At 36.9% G+C, this 19,178-nt stretch overlaps 1 protein-coding gene and 1 long non-coding RNA gene across 17 annotated transcripts in view; one reads left to right on the plus strand and one right to left on the minus strand.

The window, feature by feature from the left end:
* The window catches only part of LOC102156099, an 81,115-nt gene that overhangs the window by 59,093 nt on the left and 2,844 nt on the right, over nt 1-19,178 (plus strand). The gene's annotated exons all lie outside the window — the stretch shown is intronic.
* LRRC7 (leucine rich repeat containing 7) overlaps nt 1-19,178 on the minus strand; it is a 492,235-nt gene that overhangs the window by 48,882 nt on the left and 424,175 nt on the right. For 6 of the 7 annotated variants that reach the window (XR_005361438.1, XM_038541686.1, XM_038541684.1 and 3 more), the window contains one exon: nt 16,197-16,316. The exons of the other annotated variant lie outside the window; for it this stretch is intronic. Coding sequence is in view for 5 of the 6 variants with exons in the window: in XM_038541686.1 (XP_038397614.1) it covers nt 16,197-16,316 (120 nt within the window). In the remaining variant the exon portion in view is untranslated. The remainder of the gene's footprint in view (nt 1-16,196; nt 16,317-19,178) is intronic. 7 annotated transcript variants of the gene reach the window in all.

Raw genomic sequence — 19,178 nt, forward strand, 5'->3', positions numbered from 1 at the left:
CAATCATACCAAGAACCAGGAAAACATAAAACTGGATGGAAAAAGATAATCAGGAAATACCAACACTGAGAAGACAGAGATGTTAGCATTATTTGACAAAGATTTTAAAATAGCCATTAAAAGAAATTCTTCAATGAACAATTATGCATATGCTTAAAACAAATAAGAAAAAATAGAAACCCTAGAAAAAGTATAAAGTCTTAGCAAAGGAACAGAAGATATTAAGAAGAAACAAATGGCAATTTTAGAGCTTGAAAATATAGTAACTGGAAAGCTCAGTCGATGGGCTTAACAGCAGATTGTAAAAAAACAAAGGAAACAAACAGTAAACTAAAAGATAGGGCAACAGAAATAATCCAGTATGAATAACAGAGAGAAAACACACTGAAACAAAATGAACAAACTATTAGGGACCTATGAGACCATACAAAACTTCTAACAATCATATTGAAAGGAGAGGAGAAAGAGAATGCGGCTGAAACCCAAAGAAAACCATTCATAGACACATAATTAAGCTTCTGAAAAATAAAGACAAAAAAATGTCTTAAAGGCAGCCGAGAATAATGACATCTTACGAATGAAGAAGACAATTCAAATGACAGCAGATGTCTCATCAAAAACCATGGAGAAAGGAAAGAGATGGCACAATATTTTTCCAATGTTGAAGGAAAAGAATAGTCAACCTAAAATTCTATACCAGTGAGAATGTTCTTCAGCAATAAAAGGGAAATTGAGACATTCTCAGATGAAGACAAATGAAGATTTGTTACCACCAGATCTGTCCTAATATAATGGCCAAAGGAAGTTCTCTAAATAAAAAGGAAATAATAAAAGAAGAAGCCTTGGAATATTAGGAAGGAAGAAAGTACATGGCAAATAATATATGCGTAAATATAATGTACTTTCTTTCTCTTCTTGAATTTTTAAAGTTATGTGTGTCGATTGAAGTATGACTATGGCACTATCTGTGGTGGTTTTAAATGTACATAGAGGAAATGTCTGACAATTATAACGAAGAGGGTAAAGTGAAACAGAGAAGATTTCTACATTTCACTTGAACCATTAAGTGATGACACAAGCAGACTCTTGTAATCTATGTATATACAGTGTAATAGCAGGAGCAACCATTTAGAAAGCTACACAAAGAGATTTACTAGAAACACCATACATAAATAAAAATGAATTCTAAAAAATATCCAAATAACACATAGGAAGTAGGTCAGAGAAGATGAGAGAAGAAGAAGATGAAGAAGAAGATAGAAGGAGGAGGAGGAGGAGAAGGGAAGAAAAGAGAAAGAAAGAGAGGGAGAGAGCGAGCGAGTGAGCGAGCAAACAGAAAAAAAAATAAGATTAAAGTGTAAACCTTAGGGACACCTGGGTGACTCCGTCCATTAAGCGTTTGCCTTCAGTGCAGGTCATGATCCCAGGGGCCTGGGAGCAAGCGAGGCATTGGGCTCCCTGCTCAACAGGGAGCCTGCTTCTATCTCCACCCACCCCCCCCCCCCGCTCATGTCCACTCTCTCAAATAAATAAATAAAATCTTTAAGAAAAGTAAACCTTAATGGGTCAATTCTTAAGTGCAAGGAGACTAAATGCATAAATTAAAAGATCTCTCCCCCATTTATCACTGGACAGAGGGGATTAAAGAACATTATTCAACTATATGCAGACATTATTTCAAATATAACAATATTTGGCAGATAAAAATATTGCCCCAAAAGTAAAAGGATTTAAAAATATATGTCATGTCCTAATATTAGATAAAATCGATTTCAGAGCAGAGAAAATATACTAAAGAGAGGGAGGATTATTACATTATGAAAAAAAGAGTCAGTTCACTGAGAGGACATAGCAGTCTTAAATGTGTACACAGCAAACAACAGAGCTGCAAATACATAGAGTAAAATTGATAGAACTTAAAAAGAAATAAACAAACCCACAATTATAGTTGATCACAACACTCGTGTCTCAACACTTGATAGACTACACTAAAAATCAGCAAGAATATAGAACGCAGCGATACCATCAACAAACCAGACCTAATCGTCAGTATAGACCCCTCTACCTGATAGCAGAAGAATACACAGTATCTTCAAGTTCCCACAGAATATTTACTAAGAATGTATCCTGGACAGAACACAAATCTCAATAAATTTAAATGAATTGAAATAATAGAGAATGTATTCTTCAACCAAAATAGGATCACACTAAAAATCAATGACAGAGAGATAAAACTATCTGAATCCTTGGAAACTAATCAATGCAGTTCTAAATAATCCATGGGTCAAAGAGGTCTCGAGGGAAATAAAATCATACATTGAACTGAATGTAAATAAAAATATGGCACAGAAACATTGGTGAACACAGCTAAAGCAGTGCAAAGAGGAAAATTTATGACCCTAAATGGATGTACTAGAAAAGGAGAAGCCTCAAATCAATAAATAAGATCCTATATCAAGAGCTTAGGGAAAGAAGAGCTACATAAGCCCAAAGCAATCAGAAAGATGGATATAATGAAAAGAGCAGAAATTAATGAAATACAAAGTGAGTAACAGACAAAACAGATGGAAAGAGCTGCTTCTTTGAAAAGATAAAAAAAATGCTTCTAGCAAGACTGAAAAAGAAAAAAAAAAGAAGATACAAATTACTAAAATTAGGAACGAAGAATGGAATATCGTTACAGATCCTGTAAACATCCTAAGACTAATACTGTAATACTACAAATAACTCTACACTTATAAATTTGACAATGCACATGAAACAGGCCACTTTCTTGAAAAAACTCAAACTATCATAATTCATCCAATATGAAACAGATAATTTGAATAGCCTGGTAACTATCCAGATCAGAATCTATAATTTAAAAACTTTCGGGGAAAGAAATCTCCGGGTCCAGATGGTTATGCTGAAGAATTCTACGCACGTTTAAACGACAACAATCAGGCGCTTAGGTGGCTCAGTCAGTTAAGCTTCAGACTCTTGGTTTCAGCTCAGGTTACGACCTCATGGGTCATAAGATGGAGCCTTACATTGGGCTCCACCCTCAGTGTGGAGTCTGCTTGAGATTCTCTCTTTTCCTCACCTTCTGGCCCTGCTGCCTGTGTTCTCTCTCCCTCAAATAAATAAGTCAATCTTAAAAAAAAAAAAAGAATTAACATAAATTCTACATTCTTCACCAGAAAATAGAAGAGGAAGGAACACTGCCCAATTTATTTTATGAAACAAATATTGCCCCAATAACAAAAGCAGACAAGGACAGTACCAAAAAAAAAAAAAAAAAAAGAAAGAAAGAAAGAAAGAAAAAAAACACCAACAAAGTAAACTACAATGATAAATGCAAAAACTCTTAAGAAAACACTGGCAAATAGAATTCAGCAACATAAAAACAAGATACATACACCATGACCAAGTGGGGCATAGTCCAGTGATTCAAAGCTTGCTCTGTATTTCAAAATCAACCAATGCAATGTACCATGTTAATGGGCTACAGAAGTAAAATCGTTATGATCCTATCAATGAAAGCAGAATAAATTTGACAAAATTCAGCACCCATTCATAATAAAAACTCCCAGAGGTATGGAAACGGAGGGGAACTTCCCCAACCTGATAAAAAAACACTTACAAAAAACTTACAGCTAACATAATACTTAATGTTGTAAAACTGAATACTTCCTCCCTAAGATGAAGACCAGGCACAGATGTCCACACTCGCCACTCTTTTTCAACATAGTGTTGGAAGTTCTAGTCAATAGAATAGGGTGAGAAAAGAAATAAAAGCCATACAGATTGAAAAGGAAGAAATTAACCGTCCTTATTTGCATATGACATGATTGTCTACATTGAAAATCAAAAGAATTAACAAAAATAAATTCCTAGAACTAACCAGTGGGTTAAGCAAGTTTGTAGGATACAAGTTCAAATGTATTTACATATGTTAGCACAGACGTGAACATCAAAATTTCAAGCAACACCATGTACAATAAAAAAAAAAGTGAAATTCTTAGGTGTAAATCAAATGAAGCTTGCACAGCACCTACATTCTGAAAACTACACAATGCTGATGAAAGACATCAAGAAGATTTAAATAAATGAAGGCATATTTATGGATTGGAAGATTTAGCATAGTAAAGATGTCATTTTCTCCAAATTGATATGCAGGTTTAACAAATTCCTATAAAAATCCCTGTAAGATTTTTCTTTCATTTTCATTCAAAAATTTATATCAAAAGGCAATGAAACTAGAATAACTATTATGACTTTTGGAAAAGAAGAAGAAAATAGGAAGAATAAGCCTGATTTCAAGATTATTATAGTTACAGTAATCAGGACTCTGTGGTATTGGCAGGGGGACTGACAGGTAGATAAATGGCACAGTGCAGAGAACCCATAAACAGACTGACAAAAATCTGCCCAGATGATTTTTGGCAAAGGTGCAAAAGCAATCTAATGAAGGAAAGATAGCCTTTTCAACCAACGGTGCTGGCACAAGTGGACATTCATAGGCAAAAATAAATGGACCGTGACCTGCATCTCACACCTGATATAAATAAAAATCAGCTCAAAATAGATCACAGACGTAAAGATAAAACATCGAGAATGGAAAGCAAACCAAAGAGTTTGAGAAAAGATTGGCAAATCACGTAGCTGACAAGAACTGCATCAAGGAGAAAGACCTCAAAACGCATAAGTAAGAAACTAAGTAATGCACTTGGAATGATGTTGAAAGATACGAAGGGGCATTTCGCCAAAGACAATACAGATGGCAGCAAACTGCACCTGGAAGGATATTCACCATCATCAGCTATTAGAGAACTTAATGCCACAGTGAGACATCACTACAGACGTGTCGGACTGCCTAGATAAAACAGAGTGACCCCAACAAATGCTGAGGACGATGAGGGGAGACCGGATCACTGAGACGCTGCTGCTGCAAAGAGAAAATGGTAGAGCCATTCTGGAAACGTATTTGGCAGTTTCTTAAAAAAAACTAAATAATGCAAGTACCATATATGTATGATTCAGCAGTTCCTTTCCTGGACATTGATCCTAGACGTCAGACTTACAGTCAGACGAAATCCTGGCCATGAATGTTTGGCACAATTTTCTTCATAACAGGCTCAAACCAGAAACAACCCAGGTTTCCTTCAGGGGGTGCACAGGTAAGCAAACGGAGGCATCCATACCATGACATACTAATCAGCGAGGAAAGGGAAGAAACTATCAACACACATGATGACGTGAACAAATCTTCAGAAAATTATGCTGAGTAAAAGAGCTAATCCCCAAAGATTACACACTGCAGGGTTCCATCTGTATGGCATTCTTAAAATGACAAAATTATAGAAATGAGGGGGGGTTGTAGAAATGCCAGGAGTTAACTTAAAAAATAATAGAGGAAGTACAGATAGCACAGTCTTTGGAGTCTGATGACTCTGGGTTTTATTTCTCGTTCTATCACTTTTGGGGTTATGCGGTCATACGCAAGTTACCTAAGCCCTCTGCTTATCATGTGAAAACTGTAGACAACGACAACCGCCTCACAGAATATTGTGAGGATTGAAGAAGATAATGTAATAAATTGAGCATATTGTTTGGTGCATAGTAAGGACTCCGTAATTGCAATGAGAATAAAAAGCTCCCTGCTAAATAAAGGTCTGATTGTTCTTTGGACATGGCAATGAATAATCATCCCAAAGAACTGTTTTTAAAGCTGTTGCGATTAATTAATGACCATTTGCATTAGAAATCGCTCCTAAAAGTTAGCCAATAATTAACAGTCTCACTCAAATAACCATGCTTCGCCAGTTCAAAGTCAATGAACCCCTAAATATTCCAACTTCTAAAAATCCACCAATCCTTGAACTCCATGCTTTCCCCAGACTCCAGTTTAGTCAGAAATCTCTGTGCCTTACAAGTTCTTTGCTAGCAAGCAGTAAATTAGGCATTTTGTTTCAGATGTTGAGAAATGGCCTCTTTTATGGAGAATAGCACATACAAATTTAAAAAACACAGTCTGGGATGCCTGGGTGGCTCAGCAGTTGAGCGTCTGCCTTCAGCCCAGGGTGTGATCCTCTATGTCTCTGCGTCTCTCTCTCTCTCTGTATCTCTCATGAATAAATAAATAAAATCTTAAAAAAATAAATAATAATAATAGTTGCCAATAATTAAACACCAACATGACAGACATTGTAATAAGTATTTTCCATCATGATCTTAATTTTTAGGACCACCTTACAAGATATGCATCACTGTCCTCTCTTCCCCACTGCAGACACTCAACAGCAAAGCTTAATATACCCAAGGGCCAATTAAGGTCAAACTTAAAGCTCACAGTTTTTGTTTGTTTGTACTCCTGCTTAAAAGAAAAAAAAAAAAAAAGCAAGACCTTAAAAACTAATTAAAAAATTGGGATTCTTTTTTTCCCCCTGCAGGTTAGTGCATAGTTGAGTTTTCATGTTTTGGTGTAATTGTCATTTTACAGGGATTGATCACTATTTGGTGCAGTTTTATCACTTTTACCAGTGGTTTTTGGTGACAGGATTGAGGTGATTTTTTTTTTTTTTTTTGAAAATGGAGACAGTATTAAACAGGAAGTGGTGGCTGGAATCTTCGATGATATGATCAGGAAGCTGGATATGCTCAATTACTGAGAAACAAAATGAACAAAATGAACAAAATTCAATATGATGCAAGAATCTATAGGTAGGTTTCAATCATGCATAGATCTCCTGATTCTGTTCCTTCTGAGATTCACAAAAGTAAAGAATTTGTAAATGTGTCAGACTGAACAAAATGAAGTTTGGAAAACAAGTGCTTTTAAGATTATCTAAAATAGGGGCACCTTCGGCTCAGGTCATGACCCTGGGGTTCCGGGATCGAGTCCCACGTCAGGCTCCCTGCTTGGGGCCTGCTTCTCCCTCTGCCTGGGTCTCTGCCTCTCTCTGTGTCTCTCATGAATAAATGAATAAAATCTTTAAAGAAAAGAATATCTACAATACTTGATATGTGTAGGGTCAAGAACAACAAGTAGAAGAGCACTCAAAAATGATTTTTTAGCACATGACTGGAGCCAGGGTTTCTTTCTTTCTTCGGAGCAGGGAACAGAAGAAACCATACCAAGCTGTGGCAAAACGTACTAGCTAACTCTGTGTCTCCTATATTGCTGACGTTGAGGGTTATTGGCTACTGCAACAGGGCTACGCTATGATGTTTTCTGAATTTCTGTGGTTGAGTCGGGGGCGGGGGTGGGTCCCTTCCTGGGATAACACCGTGGTCAGACCGGGCTGTAGAAGCAGACCTTCCTGGGCCCCAGTCCTGCGTTCTTCAACTGCATGCCTAGAGAAGACTTTTCTTCCGTTGACATTTCCACCACCTCCTATCCGCATTATTTTTGAGAACAAACTCCATTACGTGATAGAAATAGAGTAAGTTTAAAACGTCTATGAATCACATAATACTAAAATAAATTGATTAAGACTGCATCATCCTAGCTGTCAGCTTAACAAAACAAATCTTTGAAATGGATCATTAAATAGAGGAAGTTGCTTCATTGATTTCTTCAAAGGCTTCTTCCTGATCCGGCGACTATTACTGAGGACACAGATCTGCCTCCGAAGGCTCCTCTTTTCATAAAATTTTTGACTTCCTACAGGTCACGTACTCTTGCTTTGGCAATTAGTTGCTGCTTAACAAGTCTTTATATTTATTCAGGCTTCTCTGTCTTAGATCAATAATCTGCAATTATGGGGGGGGGGGCATTGAATCTCATTGGTTATGTTCATTCTTATTTCTCCAGTATAGGGAAAGACACGGCCGCATTGATTTACCAGAAAAGGTAACATGTTAGCCAATCAATAAGCTAGGTTTCAAGAGTCCATCTGAATAACAGTTGTGATTCTGGTCACATAAAAGGAATGCGAATTGAAATTCTCAAGACGAGATTGAGCCCTTAGCTCACAACTCCCATTATTGTTCCTTGGACTGTTCTACGTGTTTTAACTTGACCTCTAGCAATACATTTTCATTCTCTTCTGGATCAATAACATATTTATGCCATAAAGACCATGTTGAGGCTGTTCTAGTAGAGACAAAGGCATATAGGCGTCAGGGGAAGAAGTTAGTGCTTGTTCTTAATACAGTCACTAAAAATAAGCATCAGAAATTTCAAAGAGCCTCCGGTGAGTGGATGCTAACAATATTATCCATAATTGATACCCAGCCACAAAAGCCATGATTTTCACCTACCTACCTCTCTTGCTCCTGTCCCTGCCTAACCTGCAGGGGTATTTGTGGGAGGGTGGGTACGCTTGCCTCCCAGGCAACTGGTGTGTTGCTTAAAACCCCTTTTTCAATCTAAGGGTAAGATTTACACAAATAATCAGTTTCAGATTATATCTGGATACCCAAACTCCAAGAAAAGTAGGGTTGCATTGTTTTAGGTACAGAGAGTCATTTTCAGAGTCCTGCTCTATCCAGAGGGATAGAGGTTCATGCATTTGGTATCTTCCCAATGTCCCCCTCTCCTTTTTAAACTTTGGTCCTTGAAAAAGGTGGCTTTTGGTCAAGAGTAAAACTTTGCATACATTCGCGTAAGAAACGTCTTTCTGGGGATGATGTATTGTGCGATGAGGTTTTCTTGTTTTTGTAATTTAAAAATCTGTAATCGTATGACTTCATCAACTTGGCCTTCCACTGACTCAGTTCTTGGGTTTTGGGCAGAGCCCCCTGACGGAGGGTGCGTTTGGCTGCTATCTCTTCCTGGAGCTCCGCAGCCCCGTAGATATGCCATCACCATGGGTATCGGGGCAGTCTTTATTTTGCTCAACACGGAGCCCTGACACCACCATGAGTGAGGGCGACAGGAAGAGGGTGAAGGAAGCAAGGAGAATCTCAACCAACCAAGTGATTCACAAAGACCGTTTCCTAACATTTAGAAAAATGTTTGGAGTTACGAACGGCTGTAGAAAGAATTCCAATCTGTTCTTGATTTTCGGTGCTGGCCAGTCTACCAGAAGAATAAAGAAAAACCTACTCAGACCAGTACAAAATTTGCTCCCATCAGACACAAAAAATGAGGCCTGGGAAGGAGAAGCAACAAGGCGGGAGCCAGGACCGGGCTGGGCGCTCACGGTGATGGGGAAAGCTGTTCCCACTCGCCTGTGGACTGACCCAGGCCAGGCTCTCCCCCGGGGGCTCTTCTCTGTTACTGGTCTACACTGGGAGGGAAAAATGCAAGGCCTCGGGAGAAACCTATGCAACCAAACCTACGCAACCTGACACACCTCTTTCTGTATAAAAGGAGAGTTTAGCTACAGAACTGACAATTCCTAAGGGTGCAGAATATTTTTTTTTTTAATCTCACTTTTATTTTAAACTACAACTGATGTTCCTGATTCTGATGTAGTTGATGGAAACGAGAAACATTTCTATCTCCCTGTATCTCATCTTTTATATGTAAAGTTTACTGGGATGATTTTCCTATCTGCTTCTTCCACATTTTGACTTGCTCTTTTTATTTTCCAAAAATTTATTTGTTTATTTTAGAGAGAGCCAGCAAGCGCACAAGTGGGAAGGGCAGAGAGAAAGGGAGAGAGACTCTCAAGCAGACTCCACACTGAGCACGGAGCCTAACGTAGGGGCTTGATCCCGGACCCTGAGGTCATGACCTGAGTTGAAACTGAGTCGGATGCTTAACCAACTGAGCCACCCAGGTACCCCTGATTCAGTTGTCTGAATGATGTTTTGACCAGATGGTCACAGCGACACAACATGAGATTTTCAGAAGGTATTTTGGATCTTTTCTTTCTAAATACATGTAGTAAGAAGCAGTAAAATGCATTATACTAAGATATATGAGAAATGCCAAAATTAAAATAAGGAATGAATATTCCTTCCTAGGAACTTAATTAAAAATTTTAAAAATTCTTCATATGATCTGAAAGAGCAAAAATTCCAATTTGGGGGCCTTGGAAAGAAAGGATAAAATGAACATGAAAATGATAAAAAAAAAAAAAAGCCCATATCGTTTCTCTTGAATTTCTTTAAGTTTCTCCTAATGAGTTTCTGGGCATGCCTCAGAGATGCCAAGCATCTGGCAATCATGAAGCCCTTCATGGCTGAACTGGCACCAGAGATGTGAGAAAATCATGGGCAAATTCAGCACGAGGGATAAGTTTGTGAGCCAAGACTAAATTAGCTACGCATTTATGCTTTTCTTTTCAACGGTGTCCATCCCGGTGTTGACCCTTGATTATCTATCTTTATTATTCTAGCTGCCAAGCAATTACGTACTTAACCTAGAAAAATAGACACGTGGGAGGGGAAAAGTCACGAATGCTAAAAGAGAGCTTTGAAAGTCTAGTCTTTACATATTAAAATTTTTTCAGATTTAATATCACAAGGATTTTAAAGTTTTTTGGTTATTGCCTTTTCCGGAAAGGAAATGTTTTAAGTTTCATTTGTTTTAATATGCCACTTTAGCCTTTGGGCTGCAATGCTTTTCTGTCCAGCATTGTTCTATCCTTCAATTTTAAATCTTCTCAGGGATATTCAACCTTAAGACTCTCAGTATTTTTTTTTTTAAGGCTTAATATCCTTAAAAGAGTTTATCATTTCAGAGTTAAGGAAAAACAGCCTTGTGACTTGTACGGAAGGAGTCGGCCAAATCAGAGTATAATGTTTGACTTTATTTTTTATTCTTTTTAATTTTTTTAAAAAATTATTTATTTGAGAGAGAGAGAGAGAGCACATGGGGGAGGAGCAGAGGGAGAGGGAGAAACAGACTCTCCGCTGAGCGGGGTGGGGTTGGGGGCTTCCGTCCCAGGACCCTGAGATCACGACCTGAGCACCATGACTTAACGAAAGGCAGGCGCTTAACCAACTGAACCACCTGGGTGCCCCTAATGTCTGACTTTAAAATGAAAAATTTTCCACTTACATTTTATTCTATGACCTTCCTACTATTTTTTCTATTTCTATTTTACTATTTTTTTCTAAGTGCAGGAGAGTAATCCAAAGTATTTAGTCACCTGTGGAACCTTGGCATGTAATCTAACCTAAACTCTGTGTCTCTGAGAACCTCCGTTTTTTTCTTTTATACAGTGGATAAAAATACTAGTACTTACCTGATGTGGTTGTCATAGGGCTTAGATGAAGAAATACGTTAGAACATTCAGCACAATGCCTGCCACAGAGTGATATTTAATATGGTACATGATAGTTCTTACCAAGGTGACTGCAGCATAATCCAATAGACAGAGATGTGAAAGGAGTCTAACATACAAATATCCCTGAAAACACTGTTGTTTTCAGCCATTGCAAAATTTTTAATAGCAATCCTTAAAGTGCTGGAGTAGTACCACTCGGAACTCGGGGAGATTTACGTTGACTGTGACATGTTCTTCTAGCAATGACTCCCATATTTTTTGGATAAATGGACATTTAAAATTTGAGATTTTGGACACTGACGTGGCAAGAGAGAATTAACAAGTCAGTTAGATCCTACTTCTTGCCACTCAGAAAAAAAGAAAAGAAAAGAGAACAAAGAACAAGTCCAGATTTAAAACTCCCACATTTTGCCAAGGATGAGTACTCAGGACAGAAGCAGTGGGTAAAGAACAAAACGCTTTCTGATCGATGAGCAACTTTTGTCTAATTACTTTGCATGTCTAAAATATTTTATGTGTTGGAGGGCACCCAAATTTGTTCTCCTTTGGTGCTTGGGGCACTCATGGGCATCCCCATGAATACTATTGATATTAGTTCACCAGAGAGCTATGGTTCAGTCACCGTTCAGTCTAAACGTGTGTCTCCCACTGCATCTCCGAAGCATCACAGTGGTTTCTGGTCACAGTAGTATCACAGCACTAATACCACACAGTTGGGGTATCACAGCAGTAACACAGGAGTACATCTAGGCATAGCAAGAAGATGAAAAAATATCTGATACATACAGAGACCTCAAGAAATACACTCAAATGGAGCTGGCTAAGACTTCACTACTTGTTTTCCTTTGATTCCCCATTCCATTAATAGTTCAATTTTTAATTTTCCATTCTCACTCTATCTGGCCCAATGACTACTCGTTTCAACAAAATGTAGTATTGATTTTTAAAAGCATTCGCTGTAGAATGAAATATAAACCCAAGAAATAATCGTATAATTTTCAGAGGTATTTCAGTAAATCCTGTAGCCCAGGCTGATAATTCCATTACCATTTTCATTTCCTTAGGTCGTTTTTCACTGAATAGTAATTAACTTAATATATTCAATTGTTATATATATTACATTCAATTATATGTTTTATTATTATACAATAAAAACCTGAATTTGAAAATTTAGAGCATTATTTATGCTCTCCATGTGATAATAGGTAGATATATCTGTATGTTCTAAAATCTCAGATTTTAGGCAAAAGTGCTATAACTTGGGGTAGTCTGAAAATGCATCTCGTGGGAAGAAGATACCAATGAATTTACACACGAAAGACATCATTTCACATTTGACAAGAAGTATAAAAGGTTATGACGTTTTCAGGTACATTAAACAACTGTGTTAGTCTTTAATAAGATCAACAGCCTCACAAATGTTTACTCCGTACGGGGTTGCATGAGGTTCTTAAAGCAAGTAGAGAAGCAAGCAAGTGATCATGATTTGTACTGATGATATGATTGAACATAATATTATGGAGTTTGAAAATAATTTTAAGTAAGATGGATATACGGATGGATAATGTAAACATCTGTTAATTCCATTTAGAGTAACAGGTGAATAAATCTTTGTCTTTTATGGAAAAATTAGAGTAGCCCTTTGCAACTATGTAAGTGGATATGGTTTCCTCCTTTGGTCAGGCCACCTTCCCTCGGCTCTGATAGGTATTCCCTGAACTTCCTGTCATCATATTCATCCTCTTATATTTCCTCATAAAGAAATAGATTCTCTTCCTTTCTTCTTTGAGATTTTCAACTTCCTTTTTACCGGTAGCTTCTTATCAGCCTTCCAATGTGGTCAGAGGTCTGCCATCTTTAATATTCCTTTTGTCTTTCTTCTATCCCTCTTCAGAGTCTACCATAATTCTCTCATTCCTTTCTTGAATTTTTGAGGTTTCTATGTTTATCTACTCCTTACTGTAGGCTCCAATGGATTCCACTCCATCAGTTAGATAAACTCCTTTTGCCAAGGCCACCATTCTAAATCCAAAGAGCCTTTAGTTATACTTACCTTGTTTGATTTTTTTTTTTTTTTTTTTGGCACCACGTAACACTGTTGGCCACTCCCTACTTAAAACATTATTTCCTTTTAGTTTTTCCTTCTTGTTTCCTAGTGGTCATTGGAGTTGAAAGCCTGATCTATTCTACTGCAACTGATTAGTCAAAGCCAATCATGATTTTATTAGACTTGCTGGGGGTGGAAAATCCTCAGCTATTTTGAATCAGTGAGATGTAAGAAGAGGTTTGTTGAGGGATTTGGGAGGTTTTGCTTATCAGAGACAGCTGTTAGGAACTTGGTTCTCTCCCTTGACTGATTTGAAAGAGGAAGCTTGTATCTCCATTTGTCATTGGCAGCCAACTTAAAATAATGAGAGAAACCAATTTTAGGATAAGCCAACAGTATGGATAGGAGAGCGGAGAGAGAGAGAAAAAAAACACCCCTATGTATTTAGGTTAAATAACTGGAGGCTAACTCTAATCTTGATAATTAGCTAAATATTCACCTAACATTCAAGGCTGTTTCCCTTGATTTTTCTATAACGTGTGGCAGAAAGAACCCTACTGATAAAATCTTTGATTACTCCTTCTCTGTTCTTCTTAAGAACATCCCTTAAATGTTGGCGTTCATGGAGTTCTGTGTCATCCATCTGTCTCACTCACAGCTCAATCGTGACATGTGTTTTGATGATTGCTAAGTTTGTATCTTCAGCTAAGATTTCTTTCCTGAACTTCAGATAAATATATCCAAATATCCACTAAGCATTATCACTCAGATACCCTAAACCTCCCTCAAATCAACACATTTAAAACTTAAACTACCCTCCTCTCCTCCACCTCCACCTATTACTCTTTCGGTACTTGCAATCTCAGTGAATGGCACAACATCAGTCCCTTATCTAAGTTGGAAACCTGTGTGTCAGCCACGGAGCTTGTATCTATCTCCTCTATCCCACGTCCAGTCAATCACAATATCATATTGGCTCGCCTTTGAAGAAGATACTGAATCTATGCATTTCGCTCCCAACCACCGTAGATCACAAAAGAAGCTTTTTACCTGGTTCCAATGCCTTTCTACAACTCCTTCTCTGTAAAGCTATCAGAGTGTTCTTTAAATGAAAATTTAATCTTGGCTTTCCCCTGTTTAAAACACTTCAATGATCCCCTTCTCCTTTCCTTCAGAATAAAGTGCAGTGTGATCAAACTTCTGTTTACCTTCCCGCCTTATTTTACACCACTCCTCTCAACTTACTTCAGTTTCTTTACTAAAAAGGTGCCCTTTCCAGATACTCTCAGAACCCTATATCCCAGCTTTATAGCATTAATCACACTGTTATGTTTTTCTGCTATGCTTAATACTGCCCAAGAGGTAGACTAATAACATGTGTAACACATACAAATATGATCATTCAATAAATAATTTTAGGTAAAATAATTTGATAGTTAATATGCATTTTTTTAAAAAAAGCAGTGGAAAGTAGTCATCAGGAGGAAAATCATCACCTAGATTACAAGTAAAGTATACGATTATACATGTAAGTTATGAAGCACAATTACAAAATAAACACTTGTGTACTTAAGAACTAAATGTAAGAGCCACAATTCGGCTTAGGAAACAAGACAGTAGCAAGAATAATGCAAGTTTCCTCCCTGATCCTACCCCAGCCTTCCCTTCAGAAATAACCACAATCATAAATTTCGTTAACCATTCCCTTATAAAAATAGTTTTCTGACTCATGTACTTATGCCTAAACAATATATTTTTAGTTTTGCTTGTTTTTGAGATTTATAAATATGAGTTTTGATGTGTTCCATCTTCTGAAACTTGTTTTTTACTCAAATTATGTTTCTAAAGTTTATACACATTATCATAATTATGATTAACTAATTTTCACTGCTATAAAATACTCTTCTTTGTGAATAACAGAGTTTATTTACATGCTTTCCTGGTGCTGGGCATTTGGGTTTTTCCAGTGTTCTACTGTTGTAAACATTACAAGTGTCTTGAATAATACCTCACGAGGGTAATTGTTGGAATGTAGGGTATGTGCATGTTCAGCTTTGTAAGATAATTTGATACCAAAGTGATTGTGCTTTTTATTCCTATAAGAACCATAAAATGGTTTCCATTGCTCCTATACTTGCAAACAACTTACATTTTTCAGACTTGACTTTTGTGATTAATAGGTATAAAATAGCATCTTTATTCTTGCATTTCTGGTTGCCAAAAATATTTAGTTTTTTAAAATATTTATTTACTATTCCAACTCCCCTTGTATTTTACCATTCTTTTGTATTGTGTTGTATGTCTTTTCTTATTGATTACATGAGTTTAAAAAAATATATTCTGGAATACCCATCCCTTGTTCCTCATATATGTTGCGATCATCTTGTGCTTTTCATTCCCTTCACGGCAATTTAATAGGTGGTATTATAATTACCTACTTATCACTTAGGCTACCTCAGTAGACTAAAAGGTCTTCAAGGTAAGACACCATCTTACTCATTTTTGTTCCCCAGTATCTAGCAAGCGCTCAATACATAGCTGAGTACATACAGTTGCTCAATAAGGATTTATTGAATGAATGGGTGAATGAGCTGCTGTGACTTTAAAAATGGTCAATCAACCTTTTCTAGTCAAATTTCATTTTACACAAACTGGCTACACACCATACTGCTGAGCTAAAGAGTGTCATTCCTGTACTTGCACTTTGAAGGTGGGAGCCCGGCACTGGTAAGAGGTGATAGTACCTGCAGAGAGGTGGCAGGATATTGTCTGCAAAAATTTGTTCCCAACTCTGAACATTTGGGAGTGTTCATTTCTCACTCTTTTCGATGTACCTATAGTTAACTAGACTCCCTATAGTGGGATAATATTTAGCCTAAATTTATTACAAAATTAGAAATGATGCTAAGACACAAGATATGGATTACATATTACAATGGATGCACAGGTTTCATGGGTTGTGTCATTAATTTGAAATTGGTTACCTTTTTAGTAATGGTGTCCGGAGGTACATCCCGCCTCCCAAGAGGATAAGGATTCCATTGGCCACTAGGAGATACATCTTCTTGTCCATTGTCTAAAATGTTGCTTTGCTGGGACGGGGTCTATTGCGAAAATGGTATGGCATTCTTTAGTGATGTAATAGAAGTTTATCATAGTTTTCTGAAAAGAGTCCCTAGTGACTATGATAAGATTAATTTTGCTTAATTGCAGCAAAACAAATATCCTGAACTGGAAGTATTATTATACACTATTTACTCCATAAGAATTCTAAATTGACAGCTTTTGGACGCAGTGAGAAATTCAATTAAAATAACCACCTTAGAGTTATTTACTGAATTTTAAAGAAAAGTTTAGATTATTTACAGTACCTGAATAAAAAAATATAATCAGAATAACATCAACCAATTCTTTAAAATCACAACATTTAAAACCTGCTCAATTCATTTCTTTAGTATGATCTTACCATTTAGAATATAAGCTGAAACCATCTAATGCATAGTATATAACTTTCAATATTCCAACCACAACTTAAACAAATTTTATAAGGCTGTACGGATTCTGGTAGAACATGCTTTGCACACTAATCCAAAACAGTGTTAATAGTAGCATAGTGTAGATTTATGGTTCTATGACATTACCTACAGAATCGCTTTTAGGGAAATATGAGAGGAACATAAAAAAATACTGTGCTATTAGAATCGCAGCATAAATAAATGACTGTTTTGATTCTGAATTTATTTATATAGATCATTTGTGCTTTAAAGTTTAAAGTCGTCATATATTTTAGCGGATTTACTGCTTATTACTTTTAGTAAATAATAATACCCCCTTTATTGTTATTAATATTAGATACTGGGGTGGGCTCCCTGGTCTGATCTAAGTAATAGCAAGGGATTGATTACACACCACCAGAAAGACAGCTTCCAGCGGAGGGATACAGTACTAGTCTGTTTTTCCTGTGGAAGCAGATCAACTTTTCTGAAAGACTTTCTCCTGCCCTAACCTACAGGCTATCCAGGCACTCCTTGATTTCCTGGGGAATTCTTATGTGGGTGAGAAATTACGCTCAGTGTTTCCTACACCATTTCCTGTATATGTTTTGAAGGGTCCCTATGGATAAATAAAGCCTGGTTGGAGGGTGTATGTGCAGCTCTTCTGTGTGAGGAGCTGCCCAACCCCAGGAGGGGAGAACTGGGCCATTCTCGTCACAACGTGGCACAGTTGAGCTGCTTGGCAGCCCTCATCTGGTTACACAGAGTGGTCCTAGTCGTTTTTTTTTTTTTTTTTTTAAAACAATTATTTAACCATCCAATCTGCATTCTGACTGCATGCATTTATAAAAAGGGATTGCTTGGAACTGTTTTAAAATAAGATTATGACCCTAGATGAAGTTCTCCTAAGGTCTCATGGATATAATGAAAAGTAAGGAGGTAACTCAATTTTCTTCTTGTACTTTGGTCATATAAACTCCTTTCTCATGGGTCTATCAGAAGTGTGAAAAAAAGAGAATTAAAGTAGTGCATCGAAGCATCAAGGTTAGTTAGGAATGAATTCACTTGTGTTTGTTTGAAAAATCCCATGTAGGTAACACATTTAAAGTACATACTACTTGAAAAAAAAAAAAACAGATAGCTACTCAATGGCTGTCTGTGTTCAAGTATTAATTTCTTAGTCTTTTCCTTTTTCAAATGAACATGTTTGCACATGCCCGTATACAATTTTTCTGGACATTAAAATATGACAAGTGAAATCATTAAAATTAAGCAGTTAAAATATAAGTATTTAGGGTCAGCACTACTGGCAAGTGCTCTTTTGTTTATTTTTGGTTTAAATTGATGGTTTAAACTAATATCCATGTCATTCTGGCTTTATTTCTTTGCCAGTGAAGTAGGATAATGAATGTGTTCATCTTGCTAGGTGTGTGTGCAAAATCTATTTTTGAGAAGTGGCCAAAATGTAGTGCAGTTATCTTTTTTCTTTTTTTCCCCTCCATAGCATCCTCCTCTCCTCCCCTATTTCCTGCACTAGTCTTGCTTCTGCTGCCCAGATGTGACTCCCAGTCACAGGGAACAACTGAGAATTGCAGAATTCTTTCTGGTGTTAAAAAAACAAACAAACGTGAAAACCCTTTAGTCAAAAATCCTGATATCATGATGGTGTAGGCTCTTCACTGGTTTAGGAATCAATCTTTCTCTTTCTAAAATTAGAATTAGCAACCACACCGATTCTACATCACAGGGGTCAGAGAAAACATAAACATGCAGACACATGAAAAAAATCCTTTCACTAGACATCAAAATTAAAACAACTTCCTGAAAGCAATTTCCTTTCTTCATTTCAAGAGTGCTGTGGCCTGTTTGTTTTTAATAAGTGAGGCGCCCTGGGAGCTTAAGTTTGGAGAAATAGAAAGACTGTGAAAGCCGTTTATTAATGCTGGGGTTGGGGTGGTCCAAAAGAGAATTATACAAATGGGTTCACGGTCTGTCTCAAAAAATGTATAGCTATTTACAAAAAAAACTGTACTTTAGATAAAGTGCTACTGAACTGTACATAGATGCAGTTGCTCAGTTGTTAAAATTCTATAAGGGATTAAAAGGAACAACTGAAAAATATACCCCCCAAAAAAGAAATTCTGTAGGCCTTTAAATAGTTTAAAATCATAGAGAAAATGGTCACTATGATTTATGAAAAATCAGAAATTATATTTGTTAAGAAATACACGAATGCTAGTTTTGCTGAAGGAATACAGTCCTGGAAATGACTGTGGACATTTGTAGATTTAACATTTACGTTTTTGACCATTGGGAATGACCATGAGGGACTACTGGAAGAAGTAATTTCTAATTTTGCTGAGACATAAATGTGCATGAATATCTGTGACATATATGCCACGTGTGTGAGTGTGTGCATGCGTGTGCTTACGTGTGTCCATATGTGAGTCTGTGTAGGTGTAGGAGTCACAT

This window comes from Canis lupus, chromosome 6 (genome assembly GCF_011100685.1).
Source record: "Canis lupus familiaris isolate Mischka breed German Shepherd chromosome 6, alternate assembly UU_Cfam_GSD_1.0, whole genome shotgun sequence".
NCBI lineage: Eukaryota > Metazoa > Chordata > Mammalia > Carnivora > Canidae > Canis > Canis lupus.